Raw genomic sequence first — 21,042 nt, 5'->3', positions numbered from 1 at the left:
ATATAACATGCTTTAAAATTGCGCCATTTGTTGGCACATATTGCAGATTACTACGAGTTTTAATAAAAAGTTGTTAATGTGTCCAGATTGATTAAAGTGTCTTACAATTAAGTCATAAAAATATTTCCAGGTAATCTGATTAGGAATAATTATTGCTTTACATTATTTATATCAACTCACTCATCAGGTCTTGGCTCATTATGAATAGGACACGTCCAAAAGAGGTTCAATGAGTCGGTGAATTGTTGACTCGAGAACCGATTCGGTCTTTTTCGTCCACGACAGGATTTATAAACAGGTTCAAACGATTCCCTGAAAAGATTCGACTCAAGCACGATTCGTTCACGAGTCGGACATTGCTACTCCCTCAGAGAAATTGACAGCAGCTGGGTCGCCTGTGTGAGCAAACCCGAAGGACAGACACGGCAGAAAATAAAACTCTGCCGTTACAGTGGGCTCCCCCCTTCCCCTTTCCCCCACCGTTTGAGCGTACATATCAACAAGCCGACCCGGACGAGCACTCTGACTCCGTTTCCCCGCTCTTACAGCGGAGCGGTCAGGACTTTTCTTCCTCGCGAACTGAAACGTCAGTAGCTTAGCCGAGCTAGCGGGCTAACGCGACTAGCTGGGTTCAGCTACAAGGAGGAATTACAATTATTCCACCGAAAGACACTGAAGAATGTCGGGGAAGGAGCAGAATAAACAATCCACCACCGAACGGCTCGTCAAAGGTACGTTTTCTATGTGAAACCATACGTTTTTATCCAGTTCGCCTGGTTGTGTGTTAGCTAACCCGCGCTGGTAGCTGACGGGTGACATTCAGTTTATGTGTGATATAAATATAAGCAAGTCAGGACGTCTGTTGTGTTGACTGACTTTTGGATAACTTAAAAAGTCTAATGACATACATGTTGATGGCTTATTTGACAGGTTGGCTCAGGCTGCATGGGATGAATTGGCATGAATTAAATGAGATCAATGAAGTTTTAAGCTCTAGTGTGCAAACATTACATAGAAGCAAATCTCTCATTAGTGAATTAGACCATTATAGGGATATTAGTGGGGATGCATGATACTCAAAGTGGTCTGAATATGCAAAGCCCCTGGGATTCATGAAATTGAAACTGCTAAAGCTGTCAAGTACGAAAAATAAACATTTGATTTTGCATTACAGGTGTTTTTTCTGTATTATAGGAGTATATATTACTTTAGGACTATATATATATATATATATATATATATATAATCTTAAAATGAGTGACTGAGAATGTAAACTGATTTTGGTGGGCTTAACAGTTACAGTTAATATACATAATGGACAATTTCATAGTTAATTTTTATTTTATATTAATATTTTATAGTAGGAAATGTATGCATTGTTTTTTGTGTGTATTACTAATTTAGTAGATTAACTTTAGTAGATGAAGTCCATAGGTTTACATTTATCATCAGTTCACAACATTGACTCTAATAACATTATTCACATCACTGTAGTACATCTGCTTTCATCCTTTTGCTTTATGGTTTAGGCAACATCAGTGAGAACTGTGTCACTTCAGCTTCGCTCTTTTGTCTGAAGTATAACTAAACTAACTGAAGTTATCTGTGTGATCCCAATTAACCTCATACTTATAATCCTACTTTAGACACAAAAATAGGATTGACCCTTGGTTAGGTGATGCATTTGATGCATTTAAGCATCAACTTATCAAGGGCTCGTGGGAGTTTCTTATGTCAAAGAGGTGAGACGCAGTAGACTACTACAACTAATTGGATCATTAGGTCTGTGGCTTCATGGGTACAGAAGCACCCGGGGAACTTTGACTTGTTTTGGATTAAAACTAGTGTGTCCGCTGACATATATAGAGTGTTCTTTCCTCTCAGTCCCTTATGTGCTGCTGTCAGCTCACTGTGTTTTGGCTGATCGGGCTTAATTAGACGGTCTCTGTAATGAGCTGAAAGCACTGGGCTCTTTAGTAGTCGTCTAGTTCTGGACCCATACTGACTTGCATTTCCATTTTCAAGTCAGATCATTCAGCAATCTAAATCGCTACAGACAAAAAAAAAACCCTCATTAAAAAGAGCCGAACTCTTTCTGTCTAGAATCCCTGTTCATTTTTGCAGGAACGGGAGCATTTCAGCTCCAAATTGGTTCCAGGTTTCACTGAATGTCTCCTTTCAGTTTAAGCACTCCAACACCTGGATTTTACGCCACATGTATGTGCAATCGCAGGCTGTCTGAAAAATGTTTTTGTGGGATTTGTTTTGTAAGCCACAATGGACAGTCATCCGTGTTGAGAAAGGTTTGAACTGGAGAATTATAGTCAGTCAAGTCAAGTCACCTTTATTTATATAGCGCTTTATACAATAGAGATTGTTCAAAGCAGCTTCACAGTATTAAACAGGGAAGTAACAGAATCAGTGATGCCAACTTCACCACATATGAGGCGATTATACAGAGAATCAGGACAGCGGAGAGGGAATATTGTCTGATGCAAGTGTTAATTGTAGATTGTTAGCACCTTTGAAAGCGCTACTACCCAGTGACCAATCAGTGTCGTGCGCCAGTATTCTTCTACCACGTCTGCGATAATTCTGTCTTAGCATATTTTCTGGCTGATGAAAGATGAATTCAGTCGACTCAAGTGTTAAAATATAAAAAAAAGCTTGTTTTGTGAGCATGCCGGCCTGTTGTTTTGTCCAGAAAACATTGTGTTTGGAAGGTAAAATGACTAAAGCTTGTGTTTAAAAGGACTACAAGCTCTGCGAGAATGAACTCCAGCATGATTGAAGTGCTGAGTGGGAGTTGAGGTTCTCGCCAAGGCCGCGTCTTGATGAGTCCTCCCACAGTTAAAGCAGGGAGCGTGGGGAATCAAGGATTGCAGCGGCACTTTTCTACTATGCACTCATCAGCCGAACCAAGCTTGGAACAATGCGACGGAGGCGGAGGAAAGATGAGGTTAAGTGCCTTTAAAAGCTTTGATTAGTTGCTTGACGTTTCCACGCAACTCTTTTTTTCACTTTCCCCTGCTGAGAACGGCAGACAATCTGGCGGTTGTTGTGTTGTGCATTTAAACGTGGGTCAACAGTCAGTTGAAAGCTTGAAAGGTTAGCATGAAAGAGCAATTCAAGCTGGGTTGCTGTCAGTGGCATTTCTTTTTTTGGGGGGGGTAACATCAACACCACCCTGAATGCCCACCCTGAAATCATATCACCATTAAATGCATGTCGTCAGGAAATAAGTGAGTTATGCAGCTGATGTAAAGTTTTGTACCCCTGTCAGGCTGCAGGTGAATTTGATGTTTTGAACTTTTGGCTTATTTACAGATAGAAACTAGAGCTGTCAGGGTCAGCGTCACCCTGCTTGTGTAATTATTCTGTCCTCATGCATGATTAACAGACCATGGGCCCCATCTCTTACTCTTTCACCATGGCTTTTCATTCTAGGATCGCTAGAATCACCACCCAATATAGCTCTCGTTAAAACACAGGAAGTTACGCCTTTTCTAGCTTCCTTATTAATATACATGCGGTCTGGTCCAGAAGTCTCTTAAAGGGATAGTTCACCCATAAAGTTACTCGCCAAATTCTGCAGAAAAAAGAGATTTTGAAAAATATTTCCGCTGTTTTGTCCGTACAATAAATGTCAGTGGGGTCCAAAACAAGCAAATCGGACCCGATTGACTCCTATTGTATGGACAAACAAACTCGGAGACATTTTTAAAAATGTTCTTTTGCATTTCACAGTAAGTCATACAGATTTTGAAATGACGTGGGCTAGTAAATAATGATTTGAATTTTTGGATAAACTATCCATTTAAGATTACAAAAACCAACTCCGTTTTGTTTCAAATGTATCTTTGAGGGCATTTAGACTTTTAATGGTTGGACAGCTATGCAGTGAGCAAGTGGGTGTATTTTTATTCTTGTAAACCGATCTCCTTTTAACTGGGCCTTCATTGGGTTGGGTTTTGACATCATCAAGGGTTGTGTACACCATGAGTGTAGTACAGTCGCCTCACTGCTGGGTAAATGCATATTTTTTGGTACTTTGATAGTAAAATCCCACTCCTGTCCTGAGGGCCTCATTTTCACATGCAAATGTGCCACACTGAGAGGTTACACACTTTCTCTGCCATCGCCGCAGAAGGTTGAACTCAACCCTCCAACCAGATAATAGCCCTGTTACAGCTTTAGTTAAAATAGGCAAATGAGCAGGTGTCCTTCCTTTATTCTATCAGGCATGAAAGATTCGTCGTCTTTCTTTTCCTCATACTGGCATACAATAAGAACAACACCCTCTGATGGTTTCTGCCTGAACAGACCCCAAAATAATCAAAAAAACTGTTGATTTTTTAAACCCAAACTGATTCTTTGCTCCTAATTCCACCATTGGAGTCCCTGGATGGTTCCTAGTCATTCGAGCTTGAAACATTGTGGTCTCTCATGCCTGTGGCCCCAGCACTGAAAGCCATGGCCATTGGCCAGTCCCACATTCTTCTGGAGAGCGAGCCGTGCCAACCTGGCCTGTGACCCTGGCGGAGAGGATTCCATATCGATGCCAACAGCTGGCCTTCTACCCCACCCCGACTTCAGGACGTAACTTCCTAACCCCTCTTAAACTGGTTTAAATGTTGTGGAATTCCTGCAACTGAAAATAGCTTGAGGCTCAGGGGGTTGCAGAGCGATTCTAGCAGGCATTTGGTTGCATGCATGCTCACCCATGCACATGGTGTCTGAATGTAAAATCCCAGCCCCCAAGTTGTCGAGGATTTATTTAAGCTGTCTTCTCCATGACAGCAAGGGCTTCGTGTCTTCTTGACAAGGCCTGTGCGTGTTGGTTGGGGGAAGGGACGGGACCAGCTGTGGCCATGTGTGTTCTGATAACCCACATAGCTTTGTGGGAGAGTCCCAATTCCTGACCAATAACGGCAACTGTTATTACCATGCATATGTTTCGCTTTTAGTTTCTGGCAGTCAGCTTGGCATTGCATTTTTCAGGTAACCTCGTAACTTGCGAACTGTATGTTTTCAGTTGTCGTCATGAATTGAGTAATAACTTGTCGTTTTGCAACCATGAAGTTTCACAAATCAATTTAATTTGCCTGTATTCAGGGAAAGACGTTAAAGTAAACCGGCCGACGTCATTCGTCAACTCATTCACACCTGTCAAGAAAAGTTCAGAAAGTCATGAACTCAAAGTATACTGAGGTTAAGGTTAGGGTTTGCACTGACATTGTTTAGGGAAAAAATCAGGCGTTGTTTTTTAAGCTTTGCGGTGCTTAGTATTAAAGATTAGCACAGTCATCCCTCACTGTTTGTGCTATGGACAAGAGTGATATGATATGACTTCAAATTGTGTGGCTTATTGTATGCTTTATGGCTGGTGGACAATAAAACAGAAGAAAATGGTCATTTTGACTTACAAAAAATAGGCTAAAAAGAGACTTGGGAGGGGGTTCTTTTTAGCAAGCATTTAGCAACTGTTCAGAACACCTTAGCAACTGTAGCATTCCCTGCAACCACCTAAAACACCCTAGCATCATTGCAGAGAGTTTTGCAAAGGCAAGCACTAGGAATGTTCAAAACTGCATATTTTTCCAACAGCTAGTTTTAAAATCTTGAATAATTAGGCTGGTTTCAGATTCTGAAAATGTAATAATCTAGTTTTACAAACATACTTTGAGTTACTTTTGATGGAAGCCTGAAAGTGTCATGTTAAGAAACTCTTGGGTTGATATATTATTATTTTGAGTAACACCGTAACACATTTTTCTGCTTTTGGTTCCGTACTTTTATCACATACCATCTGGCTTTGAAATTGTGGAGGAGCTGCGCTTCCTTAACTTGGAGACACCTTGATCAACAGATGCTGTGATAGACTCTGAGGTTTCACCATACCGTTTATCAACTGCACAGTCGTGGCTGTAAACATGCTGCTGTAAATTTGGACATTTGTTTCAATGCTCTTATCGGATAGTTCCAAATCAATATGTGGTCTGAATTGCTATGGCACAAAACTCTAATCCATTTTGTACAGTCAAAATGGCTTAAAAACCTGTATAATGTTGTCTTGGATGTACATATTTTTTCTCTAATGTATGAAATGTCTGCCAGCAGGGTTTCCCTGTGACTAACGAGACTAAAAAGTCAGTCCTTCTTTCTCCTCTTTCCCACAGCAGTGCCGTACCCTCCCACGACGCGGCTCACCATGAAAGAGCTGTATGAGGACGGCAAGCCCAAGGTGGAGCTTTTGAAGAGCCACCTGGTTAAAGAGGGCCGCCTGGAGGAAGATGCGGCCCTACGCATCATTAACGATGGCGCCAACATCCTCCGCCACGAGAAATGCATGCTGGAAGTGGAGGCCCCCATCACAGGTAGGCTGTTGCTCACTTGATGACTCACTGTCGTGATTCACAACCAGCTTCTACATCCAGGATGTGGTTCTCACAGGATCTTCGCTACACCTAATGCCGTAGGATCACAGAAAAACACGATGCCCACTGGCGATGGTACTCGCCCACATGCTTTCTCATAAATGAGAGTTAGTTTGTTAGTTTACAGCGATACAGTTCTTCTCATAGAGAACGTTATCTAAGACCAATAAAAGTACCCTCAAGGTTTTGCGGTTACTTGATCGGGCATCTCTGATATCCTACTTAATCTTTAGTTTTAGTCTTGACCCCGACATAATCGTCAAGTCAGCGAGAAGAGTGTGATTATTTTCATACGGAGCTAGTCTTCCACAGCAACCCCTAATGTGGCTGCACTGTAAAGGTCAGAGAAACAGTTGCATCCTAGACTCTCTCTCACACACCCCCACACTTTAATTCCCCAGCGGAGGCCACAGGAAACCCCCAGCACTCGCCATACACTCGGGCAAACACACAAACAGGTGTGTGGATATAAATGGGCATGTCTATCTACATCTTTCCCCCCGCAACCCCCCTTTGCACTCTCATGTTTTTCATAACACACACACTATGTGCATGATAATTGGCTTGCAAGAGAAAACCGAAGAGATTGTGGCATGAATAATTGAGATGGTGTTTCTGCCAACTTTTTACCTTGTGGAGGTTTAAGCGGAAATGGGGTTGGTTTGGCCACATCCTGTTTGTGGCGACCACTATTGATCTGTTTCACTCAGCCGTTTTGAGTGGGCCTAGTATTTGTGCACTTCCGTTTTGGTGGTTTTAATATTTGTGCACCCTCAGTTGCTCAAATCCTAAGATTTCTGCACCCATTTTTTGCCTCCATCTTGAGCTCATAAAGATATGTCCTTGACCTTCTCGTGTGTACACAATGTCTGATATTTCTTCATTTTTTTTCCCGCAGCGTTCTTCAGTGTTTTTGTTTTGGCCACAATGACGTCACACTGTTTTTGTTGTTTCATCTTCAAGTGTTTTTCTTAATGTGTTTTGTCTCCGTCTACAGTGTGCGGAGATGTCCATGGGCAGTTTTTTGACCTGATGAAGCTCTTTGAGGTGGGGGGTTCCCCGCACAACACACGCTATCTATTTTTGGGAGACTATGTGGATCGAGGCTATTTCAGTATTGAGGTGAGTGTAATTGTAATGTTCACAAGTTATGTAAAATAGGGTTAAGTGGTAAACAACAGTGTTTCTATAATGCCTAAACAAATATAATTAAAGGAATACTATAGATTCAATGCATATTAAGCTCTCAATACATCATTACATATTAAGATCAGCAGTATCGGGAGCATGCTGTTGATTACCATAGAAAATAATATCAACTTTCTCCTCCGTTCACAAAAATTGTGTGTACAGTAATGCACTTACAATAGAAGTCTATGGAGCAAAACATTGTACATGGAAAAACATCAAGATATGCACATTTTATTGAACATACAGCCACAAGAATTTATATTTATAGCTGCTAACATGAGACTAGTGTGATCTTTCAACTCCTTTCATACCATGTTCTCGGGATATATGGTAATTTTCGCAATTGTGAAGGGTTATTTGGAGAAAACTCAACATACAGAAGTTACATCCTTAGATGTTCTTCTCCTGCTAATAGTAAAGAATGGTATTAATAATAAAGTACAGACTTTGCAACTTTCCCTTTTGTAATAAAAAAATAATAATCAACATAACCACATTAACAAACATATAGCTTCCCATTTCTGCTTTTAATCTGTCCAGAATGTCTTGCCTTACAGACCTCCATTATGAGTGTTGTAGTGTATAGAATTGTATTTGATTTTTATTAACTAGTGGACAAAACCTTAGTTTCTGTGATAATCGACAGCATGCCATAGTGATGCGCAGAAAATTTGCCAACCAAAAATATTTTGTCAGTGCCAAAAAATTAATTTTCAAATTTGAATTTGACGTTTAATTAGCACTTCTCAGATGATGCACTTTGACTGAGTCCGCGTCTATTTCTCGTGTGCAATGTGGATAAGCTACAACAGGTAAACATGTCAGCAGTGTGGATGCACTTCACAGTGACCAAAAATGTAGCAAAAAGTAGAAACAACTTTGTTCTTCTGAAATAGTGAGAGGTGGCTTGTTGCCGAAGAACTGTACTATGACTGGTTTAATTTATCACCTGGACAGCATGCCAAGTTCAATTACCCAAACTTAACTACCCAAACTTAACATTTTTAATTTATCCAAAATATAAAGCTGAAAGTAATTTGTTTCTGTAAAAAAATTGTGCATCACTAGCATGCCACAAAAGTTGTCAATAGAGCCAAATCTGTTTTGAATCCAGAATTTTTTATTAAAGAGGCTAGTTTTCTTTTAAATCTCTTTATAATCGCTATACAAAATCTTTTGAAACTTCAAGGCTTTTTGAATACATCTTTGCCGAATGAACACATCTTGCTCATTTTATTTAGACACTTGAGATGTTCACATTTAATATAACTTGGCCCTCAGAGGATGCCATGTGGCAGTGCTATTCAAACAGCCTCTGTTGTACCAGCATGCATTGTGATGATGCAATCAGCATGTCACCTTTGTCTGTAAAGCAGCCACAATGATGAAGCAGATGGCATTAAAGGATTATTGATCCCGCCATCCTGCAGGCAAGAGAATGCGCTTCTCAACATCCAAGTTCCGTGTAAATTGTTAAAGAAAACTTCTGGTCCGGTTTATCAGCTGGCGTCTTTTATATCGTTGGCCTTGATGTCTGATGTCACTCTGAATGGGCCAGCAAGCGTAAGTCCTCAAAAAGCTTCCACCTCTGCGCCGCGCTTTGGTTGCAAAGTTCAGGGACGGGAGAAATGTCATGGTTAAAAGAAGCAGCTTAAGAGAGCGGACACACCGCTGCTCAACACCATCAAACACAGCTGAGGGTCCAGGGCCACCGGCCACCTGAGACGCATAGAAAGAAAGCGTGTGTGTTTCACAACAAAGTCCACGCTTGGTTTCTACTCCCTGCCTGGACATCACAGACCACAAAGGACTGAACTTCAGTCATCCGCCACACCACCTGCTAATGCCCTCTGACTGGGACGTTGCAGTCATCAAACGCTTACGTAGGTTACACCACCAGACTTTGCCCCACCCTGACACCCAGAGCTGTGTGGAGAACACTTCATTTTCAGTGTTTCTCTCAGTTCAGGGCTTGATGAAATGGCCACTGCTGCTGGGCCTCCTTAAAGATAACTATAACCTCAATGCAGACTACCCTTCCTGAAAGGATGGAGAATGAATTGTGTATTCTGCAGATTAACACTGAAATCCTGTTCACTTTTACGCAGTGGTGTTCTGTGAATAATCTAACCATGTGCGACCTGTATAGCCTTGCGGGTGTTTAATGGGATAGTGGAGATGAGCTAATGGTGCACGCAGAGTGACTGACAGGTTAAGATTTGAAGCGAACATTAATTTAGGCAACTTTAACTTTAGGCACTTTAGTTACACCGTTTCAGAGCTTGGGGTTGAGAGATGATATCAGAAGTGGATGTGAAAAGATTGAAATCATAGTCTTGCTTAACACAGCAAAGTGTTCTCTGTCTGCCCAGATGTGTTTGTGGTTCAGCATGTTTGGATTGTACATCAGCTTCAGTTTCTGAAGTTCTTGTCTGCCACTGGTAGACTAAGGTTCTGATCGCAGTGGAATGCTAGCTTTACTAAAAAAGGTACACTACAGTCCAAAAGTTTGGGGTCAGTAAGATTTGTAATGTTTTTAAGAGGAGTCTCTTATGCTCACCAAGACTGCATTTATTTGACCAAAAATACAGTAAAAACAGTAACATTGTGAAATATTATAACAATTTAAAATAACTATTCTGTTTTAATATATATATATATATATATATATGTCATTTTTTCCTGTGATGCAAAGCCGAATTTTCAGCATCATTACTACAGTCTCAAGTATCACATAATCCTTCAGAAATCATTCTAATATTTTGTTTTCTTATCATTGTAAGCGTTGAAAACCGTTGTGCTGCTTAATCTTTATGTGGGAACCGTGATTCTTTGAATAGAAAGTTCAAAAGAGCAGCATTTATTTGAAATAGAAATCTGCTGTAACATAACAAATATCTTTACTCTCACTTTTGAACAATTTAAGGCATCCTTGCGTAAAAGTATTCATTAAAGAAAAAAATAACTGTTGACATCAGTCGGTGTGTATGTCAATAATTTGTTTCTTACTCTTACTTTACCAACCCCACAAAAAAAGTATTTTTAGCAATATATATTTATTTGCCTAGATGTGTTTTTGTAATGTTTTTCATTAAATGTTCATTTACTTCAGTGACAAGTGTAAATCAACAAAACATCACAAAAAACGATGTGTATTAGTCCAGTTGTCATCTTGTAAATAAATGCAAAATAATAATAATTTGAAATTTTATACAAAAACAATTGCATCCAGTCCAGTTTTGTGTAAAAATGTCTAAACTCTTAGTCCTATAAAATGAGTTCAGAAATGTAAAATATATATATTTGATATGACTGTTTGAAATGGAAAGACGAGTAAGCCCCATTGCTCACAGGGTGCTTGCTTATACCCGCCGTAGTGGCAAATGAAGTCAGTCATTAAAGTATCCCATGCATAAAGAAAAATTGCATACCGTATATGCTAGTGTGCTGTTATGATACAATGATTTTAATTTTTCAGTGATCTATTCCTTTAATAAAATATCAGAGTAATGGAGGTATAATCCTCTTAAACACTGAACCTGCTGTGTCATGGCCTTCCAGCATATTAGTTTGAGCTGAATCAGAACGCAAATGATTGTGTTCAGCAGTATTGTGTTTGTTTAGGTTTGATTGAACTTTTTTTTTTTTCCCTATCCACTTGGATATCAGTCTCCTTAACACGTGGTCCATACCGATGTTTAAGGCTGGGTAACTGCAGCTACTTTATAATGTGAAATGTATTGTGATGCGTATGTTACAATTCAATACACTGTCATTCATCACGTTTTCATAGTTGAATCAAGGGCACTAAATGTACAAGGCAGTCCTAGTCTACAGGATGTGTAGTTTAGTGCTTCAGAAATGACTCTGACCACACTGAGAAAAATTGGTTTCAAAGTTTCAGATTTTCACAGTTTTTCATTATTTGAGCTGTAGTGAATATGAATACACACACACACAAAACTGAAGTATCAATGCAGTTGTGAGAAACAGAATAGCGATATATGATAATATTGCTATTGTGTGTTGTGTATTTTTGTGAAATGCTTTTTCTGTTTGCATCTGCAGTGTGTGCTCTATCTGTGGACCTTGAAGATTAACCATCCGACCACCCTCTTCCTCCTCAGAGGCAACCACGAGTGTCGGCATCTCACGGAGTACTTCACCTTTAAACAAGAATGTAAGCTCAGCTCTTTAGAAACTCGAAACTCGGAACGTGTGTGTGTGTGTGTGTGTGTGTAAACGTTACCAAGAGAATGAAATGAGATTTTGCCACATTCTATCATTCAAGTCTGTCATGGCATTTTTTTCCCCATTACTATCGTGGCATCCCAAAAGAGATCATGTCATGGGAGTATTGGATGACGGGCCGCAGGCACAGAGCTCAATCACGTCCCTCAGCACTCGTCAGGGCTCTTCACTCCCCACTTAGATTTACATCAGCCATCAGCCCAGTCATGACAAATTCTGACAGCTAACTGAAACCCTCACATCGAACGGCTGCCTGCTTTCCACCAGCAGCTGATGATCAGCAGACCCACACAGAATCTGTGCAAAATTGTAACGACCATCATTCATGCAGTTATATAAATCCCTCGTTGACTTGTTTATTAAATATTTTGGCTAATATAACTGTGCTTCCAGCTGTCACTATGTAGTTTCCTCAGCCCTCATTTTTACAATGTTACATTTTACTATGATTAAAGTGTCTGATTTATTATTATTATTATTATTTAATCACTGAAAAACTGTTATTTTGGACAGTTTATTTTACACATTCGCTATATATAGATATAGATATATAGATAGCATAGCTAATACAATGCAAATAATAGCTTTTTTAATTTGTGTTTTTAGTCTTCAGTTTGCACACTGTTTGGAGGAGAACATTGGGCAAGATCTATAATTTTTACAAATAAGTACATTCAAAATCATCTAAATGTTAAAACATACATACGTTAACATACATTTTATATACCTTATATTTTGATTTTATGTGTAATTAGAAGTTTTATAAATTTGAATTTATATATACATTTTTTTTTATTTAATTTAAATGGTTTTTTTTAATGTTTGTGTGTGTGTGTGTGTGTGTGTATATACAGTATATATATATATATATATATATGTGTTTATGCAATACATTGCAGAAAATAAGATTTTTTAAAATCTGATCAATTAAATATTTATAGATATCTATTTTTAAATATCTACAGTTTGATAAATGATCAAACTAATTGTTAGTTGCAGTCCAAATTAATTAAGTTAATTAACAAAACCTTCGATTCATGTCAACAAAACAAATGGATCTGAGGTTCTGCACCAAAAACTCTCCAATCAAAACTCCCTAATTTAGCCAATCAGGAACCACCCAATGGCATTTCAGTTTGGATCAGCAGAAACTTGGCTGTTAATGCATTCATTCAGCCTAGATCGAGGCTGGCTGTTTCTCCGTCCAGCTATAATCAAAGAGCCTTTGATAATGATGTGCTACTTCACCACTTGCTGGCTCATTGCAGTGTTGTTTTTTGCGAGGTATCACGAGGCAGCCTGTTTCTCATCTGTCAGTGCTGCTGTTTACAATACGCTGCACGGCTGGCCCATTCTAAAATGTCAGGATTTAATGGCAGTATGCGGCCCTTGTTTCACATGTAACCTGTCTCAGGCCTCAGCCTCCTTTAATCAGCCTCCCGCCGTGCTGGTTTCCTTAGTTCATCCCAATTAGCACTCGGGTCTGCTGCAACATCACCTAACAAGGCATGCAACATCCTCCGCCTCCTCCATCTCTTCCTCCAGCCTTGGAAAGTTGGCAAGCCTCGGTCTGCCCTCACCCACCCAGCATTACTGCGATATGTCAAATGGACAGTGTGACAGCCTTGGCTTGAAAAGCTCATTCACTCCGTTTGCGCCTGTTTGGAAGTACAATGGTGTTTTTATTGTGGTTCTCTCATCGCAGGCAAGATTAAGTACTCGGAGCGCGTGTATGATTCCTGCATGGAGGCCTTTGACTGCCTTCCTCTGGCCGCTCTGCTCAACCAGCAGTTCCTGTGCGTTCACGGAGGCCTATCCCCCGAGATCACCTGCCTCGACGACATCCGGAAAGTAAGTAAGATGTGGGGCATCGCTGACAGTCCTGTGCTGTTGCATTGTGTGTGCGACATTCATGACAGGACAGCATTGGAAGGTGCTGAATTTGTTACGAAGGCGATGCTTGTTTCGCTATTGTGATGATTCTTTAAAGGGGTCATATGATGCGATTTCAAGTTTTCCTTTCTCTTTGGAGTGTTACAAGCTGATTGTGCATAGATAAGATCCCTGACGTTGCAAAGACTAAAGTCTCAAAACCAAAGAGATATTCTTTATCAAAGTTAAGACTCTGCCACGCCCCCCTAAAACGGCTCATTCTAACACGCCCCCACATATCTACCACACTATAAAGGAGGGGGCTTTGTAGAAAACGAAGCGTTTGAGAGAGGCGGGGCATAGAGGACCTACAATAATGTACAGTATTTGAAAAATAATGTGTTTTTTGAACATTAAAGCATGTCAACATATTCTGTTACACCAAATACACCAAATAATGATCTTTAAAAAAGCATCATATGACCCCTTTAAAGGGGATGAATTTAGACATGCAACTTCTCAGAGGGAGTTGTACCGCTAAATCACAGCAAGATGTCAACATGCTGAAAACCTCTTTTGTAAGAAGTTACATCTTTAAACTGATCTCCTTTTAAATCACTGCTGCTATTATTATTATTATTAATAATAATAATAATAATAAAGTAACTATTTTAAATGTAATAAAAAAATACAAATATATTAAAGTGTCTTAATATTATTATTATTTCATAATTTATATTTCCTAAATGTTTAAACTTTTCAGTTTATTATAATAGTAAATTATTTATATAAATATGATGATTTATATAAATGGCAATAACAACAATAATAAAATAACAATAATAAGACGCTTTAAAAATGTATTTGTAATTTTTTATTGTTATATTTAAAATAGTTCTTTTATTATTATTATTATTATTATATAATTACAACAAAATAGATGGTCAGGATGGTTGCCTTGTTTTGAGTCAACCATTTTATTTGATTAATTTTATTTCTTTATTTACTTATTATTATTATTATTATTATTATTATTATTATTATAAAATAAATAATAATAAATAACAATAATAATAATAATAAAATAAGATTTCAATTTAATTATCATAAAATGTTTACATTATTTTTTATGATACTACTATATACTATACTACTTTCACTATAATAATAATAGTAATTTATTATTATTATATAAAATGTAATATTTATAATAATTATGCTAAACTAACATTTCTCTCTATTTTTTGTAATTATATAATAATAGTAATTTTTGTAATTATTATATAAATTAAAAATGTAATTATTTTGGGATATTAATAATTAGTTTAGCTTAGTTTATTTATATAGCACAATAAAACAACAGTTGCTGACCATTGTGCTGTACAAAAATTGTAAAACCAAAATAAAAAAACACCAATCAAAACAATAAAACGGCATACAAAGACAGCTCGGTCTCCCTTACTTTTTAATCGTTATCTAGGAACCTTCAGCAGTTTCTGATTTGATGACCTTTAACATCTAGCAGATATGTTAACAGTCACAATTTCAGATAAATAAGAATGTGCCAGCCCATTTAAGACTTAAAAAAAAAAATCTTTAGTTGCAACCAATGCAGAGAGAGTAAGACTGGGTACTGTGCTTATTTTTACGTGTGCCAGTAAGAAATCTAGCAGCTGCATTTTGGACTATTTGTAAGCTGTTCATATAGGATTGACCAATACCTATATAGTTTGAATTGCAGTAGTCTAGATGAGAAAATATAAATGCATGTATTACTCTCTCGAACTCGGCATGGGTTAAAAAGTTTTCAACTTTGGCCAGTATTCTGAGATGGAAAAAACATGATTTGACTACTGCATTTACCTGCTTATTAAATAACAGGGCAGAGTCAAAGACAACAAAAAGTTTTTAACAGATGGCTTTACATAAGCAGCTAAGCTGCCCAACACTTGATTTAACCTGCTAGAGACAGCTAAAGTTCCAAACACAATTGCCTCAATCTTACTCTCGTTTAGGTTTAAGAAATATTTGGACATCCATGTCTTAATGTCTGACAAACAGGCAGTTAAAGCATACAGTCCAGCATTGTCATTATGCTTGATGGGCACCTATATTTGAGTGTCGTCTGCATAAAAATGAAATAATACTCTGTGTTTTCTAAAAATTGAGCCCAAAGGGAGCATATAAAAAGAAAACAAAATGGGGGCAAGAATAGGTCCTTGGGGTAACCCGCAGGTCAAACGTGCTTTGGAGGATAGACATCCATTTATAGAACAGAAAAAGTTATATTGTTCAAATAGGATTTGAACCAGTTCAGTGCATGACCTTTAGATAAGAATATCATGATCTACCGTATCAGAGGCCTCACTCAAATGCAACAGCAGAAGTATTACAGAGGTCCCAGAATCAACAGATAATAAAATATAATTTGACACTCTTAAAAGAGATGATTCTGTACTGTGATGTTTCCTAATACCAGACTGAAAAGTTTCAAAGACTCAATTTGACTCTAAAAAATGTAATAATTGGACAGAAACTACCTTCTCAAGGATTTTAGAAATAGAAGGTAATTTAGAAATTGGCCTAAAATTCGAGAGAACTGTCACATCAAGGTTAGATTTTTTTCAACAGAGGTTTAACAGTAGCATGCTTTAAATATTCTGGAACAAATCCTACAGAAAGACTCTTATTCATTATTGATAGGATACAGGGCCCAGTGACATCAAAAACCTGGATAAGTAGCTAGGCGAGCTGGAATAATGTCAGTTACAGATGTGGTTAGTTTTAACTTCGTAACCAGTTCATGAAGAGAGTCTATAGAGATAGTTTCAAAGGCATTAAAATATCAAGTACAAACCAGAAAAGAGGAGGGATCATAGTTTATGGGGATAATAATAATAGTAATAGTTTAACATGTCTTTTAAAAAGTATTACAGATATGTGTAAGCACATTTGGTTAAAACACTTTTTGGTCTATTTGTTTTCAGACCATAAAATGATTGTATTTAGTTATTTCCTTGTTAATATGTGCTTGGATAAGATGATGGTTTGCTCAATGCTTTCAGTAATCACTTAATGTCATTCAAAATCTGTCACTGATTTGAAAATTTTAAGCAGATGCAAACCGATTGAATTTGTTTTGTTGCAGTGACAGATAAGATGGTGCTGGAGAACAGAAATGCTTTTTTTTGTTTGTTTAGTTCTGATTGTTTGTTTTGCACTGTTGTGCTGCAGTTAGACAGGTTCAAAGAGCCACCAGCTTTCGGGCCGATGTGCGACCTGCTGTGGTCTGACCCTGGCGAGGACTACGGCAGCGAAAAGAGCTCGGAGCACTTTTGTCACAACAGTGTGAGAGGATGTTCCTATTTCTACAGGTACTCCAGCTGACAGTCTGCCCACATGCACATTTGTTTGATAGCTGCCTACTCAGTCCATGTTCAGTCGCACCTCTCAATGTTAGTCATGCCGTTTTGACTGATGGACTGCTGGAATCGCTAATTACACCTCTCTCCGTCACTAACAGTTACCCTGCAGTATGTGACTTTCTGATGAATAACAACTTGTTGTCAGTTATAAGAGCACATGAAGCCCAAGATGCAGGGTGAGTACACTGCACACCACACTCATAAACCAGACTGCTCTGAACTGAATGTAAATAGCTCTCTTACTGACAATTTCTGCCCCAATTTCACTGACCCCCTTAGGTATCGAATGTACAGAAAAAGTCAGACGACAGGCTTCCCCTCTTTAATCACAATCTTCTCTGCACCAAACTACTTAGATGTGTATAACAATAAAGGTAAGAGCTCTCAAGACAGTTTTGAGCCTGTGCCATTGTGCTGAGCTGTTTAATTTTTGGTCTTATGCTATTTGGCCTTACGCAATTTCAGCAAATATCATAATACATATAATATCAATTCATGAAGTCGGGATATACATAACAATTTTTTTTGCTCAGATTCGATTACAAATTTAAAGTCTCTCAAAATCGGAACAGGCTTTCTGATTTTTTTTTTTTCTTCTTTCACCCCTCAAGCTGCTGTGTTGAAATATGAGAATAACGTCATGAACATCCGGCAGTTCAATTGCTCTCCTCACCCATACTGGCTGCCCAACTTCATGGATGTGTTCACGTGGTCACTGCCCTTTGTCGGGGAGAAAGGTAAAGAGCAAATGGGAATGGAATAATCTTTTTTTTTACATAGATTTTGATACCCATCAGAAATGCATTTGCAAAATTACGGGATGTGGTTTTAGAAATGAGTTTTACTGTGCATCAATTCTGATTTGATGGTTTATTGATCCTCAAGGAAATATTCCGACAACATTCATTATCTGTACATAATGACCATATGTAGACATGCACTTTTTTGTTTGTTGTTTTTTTTTTAGTTTGTTACTCAGTGCGCTGCATGAGACAAAAAAGTTATATAGCCAAAACAACCGGAAATACCGTCATGTACCGTGAAACCAGTATAATTTTGAAAAATACCGTGATATAAATTTTTGGTCATACCGCCCAGCACTAAGCATAAGCATGTAATTAATAGTAGAAGTATGGTTTTTGAAAAGCATATGTTAAAGTTGGTCTTCTCTCATGTGCTCACAGTAACAGAGATGCTAGTCAACGTGTTAAACATCTGCTCAGATGATGAGCTCATGTCAGAGGGAGATGACACATGTGAAGGTAAGAACACGTAAAGCTGTTTTTCTGAACTTCTTGAGCTTCCTCTTATGGATGGGTCTGTGTTTGGAGGTTTTGCTGCATTGTAGCATTTTTTTTAACCCCCAAATAAATTCAGTTAAGTTGAGCCCCACTGTGGTCTGAGGTTGGGGATATAAGCAAAAAGTTACACTACCGTTCAAAATTTTGGGGTCGGTAAGATGTTTTTAAAAGAAGTCTCTTATGTTCACCAAGGCTGTGTTTATTTGGAGAGAGAACAAAAAAACTAAATTCAGTAATATTGTGAAATATTACTGTTTCAATAACTGTTAATCTATCTGAATCATTCTAATATGATGATTTGCTGCTCAATAAATGTTTTTTATTATTAATTATTATTATTAATTATTATTATTAATGTTAAAACAATTGCGCTGGTTTTATGAAAACCATGATACATTATTTTTCAGGATTCTTTGTTGAATAGAATGTTAAAAAGAGCAGCATTTATTATAATCAATTTAAAGCATTCTTTCTGAACAAGTATTACATTTTGAATGGTAGTGTATTTCACAAAAATAAATTGTATACTATGTACCACCTTGAAATGTCTATTCAGGAACTTCAATAATAATGTAATAAACATTTACTTCAATTAAAATGTAAAAAATTGTGCTTCGTTAACCTCATCACTTAAATGTCTCCTTTCTTCCCTTTCTTTTGTCTCCTCAATATGGATTTCAACTCTGTTAAATATATACCAGCATGCCCCTCTTCTCATCAAATAATAGTTCTCTGATTAGTGTGTATTAGTCCTCAGCGAATAACCCATATATTTCTATTTAGGACACTATATTCTTGTGTGCAAGTTGCTTTAAATACAAACTCAGCATTAATTGTGTGATTGAAATGGGCTTCCTGCTCTATTGTTCAATCTGTTTTATGGATATATAACACTTCAGAGAAAGGAAGTGCATAAACGGGGATTGTTTTATACTTCATGAATGCCTTCAAATCACGTTCTTTTTGTTATCAATTATCTGTGAATTAAATGTATTGCTAACCCTCTAACCAAACATGCATTGCCCATAGCGGCTTACCTGAGCTGAGACAACCTGTATTTCCATTCAGTCACTTCAGTAATTTAAAAAGTATTACTGTTCTTAACGCAAGAGCCATGAAGTACAGTGATGCCTCTTCTGCTGTAATGAAACCAGATGAACCCGTTCTGAATGCCCCCACCCCACTTCTGAGGAGCTGTCAGGAAGGAATACAGTGTCCCATTTACTGTTCTTGATGCCCATTTGATTTGTCCTTCTTTTTTTTTTCTTTTTTTTGAATGGTGCATAATTTTAACTTGGCCTGACACACTTCCTCTCTGTGTCTGTGAGCCTTTGAGTTTTGAAATGGGGTTTATTTATTCCTTATGGGAGTTCCGGATGAAATGGCTCATTTGATCTGGAGTATGTATGACTCTTGCCATCAGATAGGATTAGTGTGCAGGTAATGATGTTGATGATCTTTTGTTCTGGATAAAAGTAGTTCATAAAATGTACAAGGTTTCAAGTTGACAAATATACAGCAAAATTATTCCCATCAATAAAACTAGACCCTAACATTCCCTCACTCTGTTTTTCTTTTGCTCTGTCCCTCCCAATTTGTGCATGTTTGTGGCAGGTGGCGCCCCGGCAGTCCGCAAGGAGGTGATCCGAAATAAGATTCGTGCCATTGGCAAGATGGCCAGAGTTTTCTCTGTTCTTAGGCGAGTATACACACTTAACGTACAAATCCCTCATGGCCAAGGATTTTACACACACACACACACACACTCCGTTCTGCACATCAGAGATGTGGACCTATTCTTTAAAAGCAATCTATCTATCCATCATCTCATACATGTAGTATTTTTATAATGTATTATAATACATATGATACATATGTACAGTGGTGTGAAAAAGTGTTGGCCCCCTTCCTGATTTCTTATTTTTTTGCATGTTTGTCACACTTTAATGTTTTAGATCATCAAACAAATTTAAATATTAGTCAAAGATAACACAAGTAAACACAACATGCAGTTTTTAAATGAAGGTTTTTATTATTAAGGGAAAACAAAACCCAAAACTACATTAGGGGGCGCACTTTTTCACACAGGGGCCTGTGGTTTTGGATATTTAGTTTTCCCTTAATAATAAAAACCTTCATTTAAAAACTGCATGTTGTGTTTACTTGTTATCTTTGACTAATATTTAAATTTGTTTGATGCTCTGAAACATTAAAGTGTGACAAACATGCAAAAAAATAAGATATCAGGAAGGGGTCCAACACTTTTTCACACCACTGTATATTATATATTTATTTGAAGAATTTAAGGTCAACAAGTCTCTTAAAATATCAGATAATTTGACCTTTCTGATTTTGTGTGTGGGGGTGTGTTTTCAGAGAGGAGAACGAGAGTGTGTTGCAGTTAAAGGGCTTGACCCCCACTGGGACGTTGCCTCTGGGTGTGCTGTCAGGAGGCAGACAGACCCTAGAGAGCGGTAAGTCTCGCTCCTGGCATCATTGAGCTGTCTCTGCGGTGGTGTGGAGGCCGATACCTGCTCTCCACCAACCCCCTGCTACTGTTACACT

At 38.0% G+C, this 21,042-nt stretch overlaps 1 protein-coding gene across 3 annotated transcripts in view; it reads left to right on the top strand.

Moving 5' to 3' along the window:
- The first annotated feature begins 335 nt into the window (after positions 1 to 335).
- Positions 336 to 21,042, top strand: part of LOC107705087 (serine/threonine-protein phosphatase 2B catalytic subunit gamma isoform-like) — a 26,268-nt gene continuing 5,561 nt past the window's right edge. For 2 of the 3 annotated variants that reach the window (XM_016508230.1, XM_016508228.1), the window contains exons 1-12: positions 336 to 731; positions 6,180 to 6,377; positions 7,435 to 7,559; positions 11,697 to 11,808; positions 13,585 to 13,730; positions 16,986 to 17,125; positions 17,275 to 17,352; positions 17,456 to 17,550; positions 17,788 to 17,913; positions 18,361 to 18,438; positions 20,092 to 20,176; positions 20,854 to 20,951. In XM_016508230.1, the coding sequence (XP_016363716.1) occupies positions 680 to 731; positions 6,180 to 6,377; positions 7,435 to 7,559; positions 11,697 to 11,808; positions 13,585 to 13,730; positions 16,986 to 17,125; positions 17,275 to 17,352; positions 17,456 to 17,550; positions 17,788 to 17,913; positions 18,361 to 18,438; positions 20,092 to 20,176; positions 20,854 to 20,951 (1,333 nt within the window). In that variant the 5' untranslated portion in view covers positions 336 to 679. The remainder of the gene's footprint in view (positions 732 to 6,179; positions 6,378 to 7,434; positions 7,560 to 11,696; positions 11,809 to 13,584; positions 13,731 to 16,985; positions 17,126 to 17,274; positions 17,353 to 17,455; positions 17,551 to 17,787; positions 17,914 to 18,360; positions 18,439 to 20,091; positions 20,177 to 20,853; positions 20,952 to 21,042) is intronic. The other variant, XM_016508229.1, reaches the window with a different exon arrangement.

Source organism: Sinocyclocheilus rhinocerous, unplaced genomic scaffold, assembly GCF_001515625.1.
Source record: "Sinocyclocheilus rhinocerous isolate Xijiao unplaced genomic scaffold, SAMN03320098_v1.1 scaffold3642, whole genome shotgun sequence".
NCBI classification, from domain to species: domain Eukaryota; kingdom Metazoa; phylum Chordata; class Actinopteri; order Cypriniformes; family Cyprinidae; genus Sinocyclocheilus; species Sinocyclocheilus rhinocerous.
This window is presented reverse-complemented; position numbering and strand designations above follow the sequence as displayed.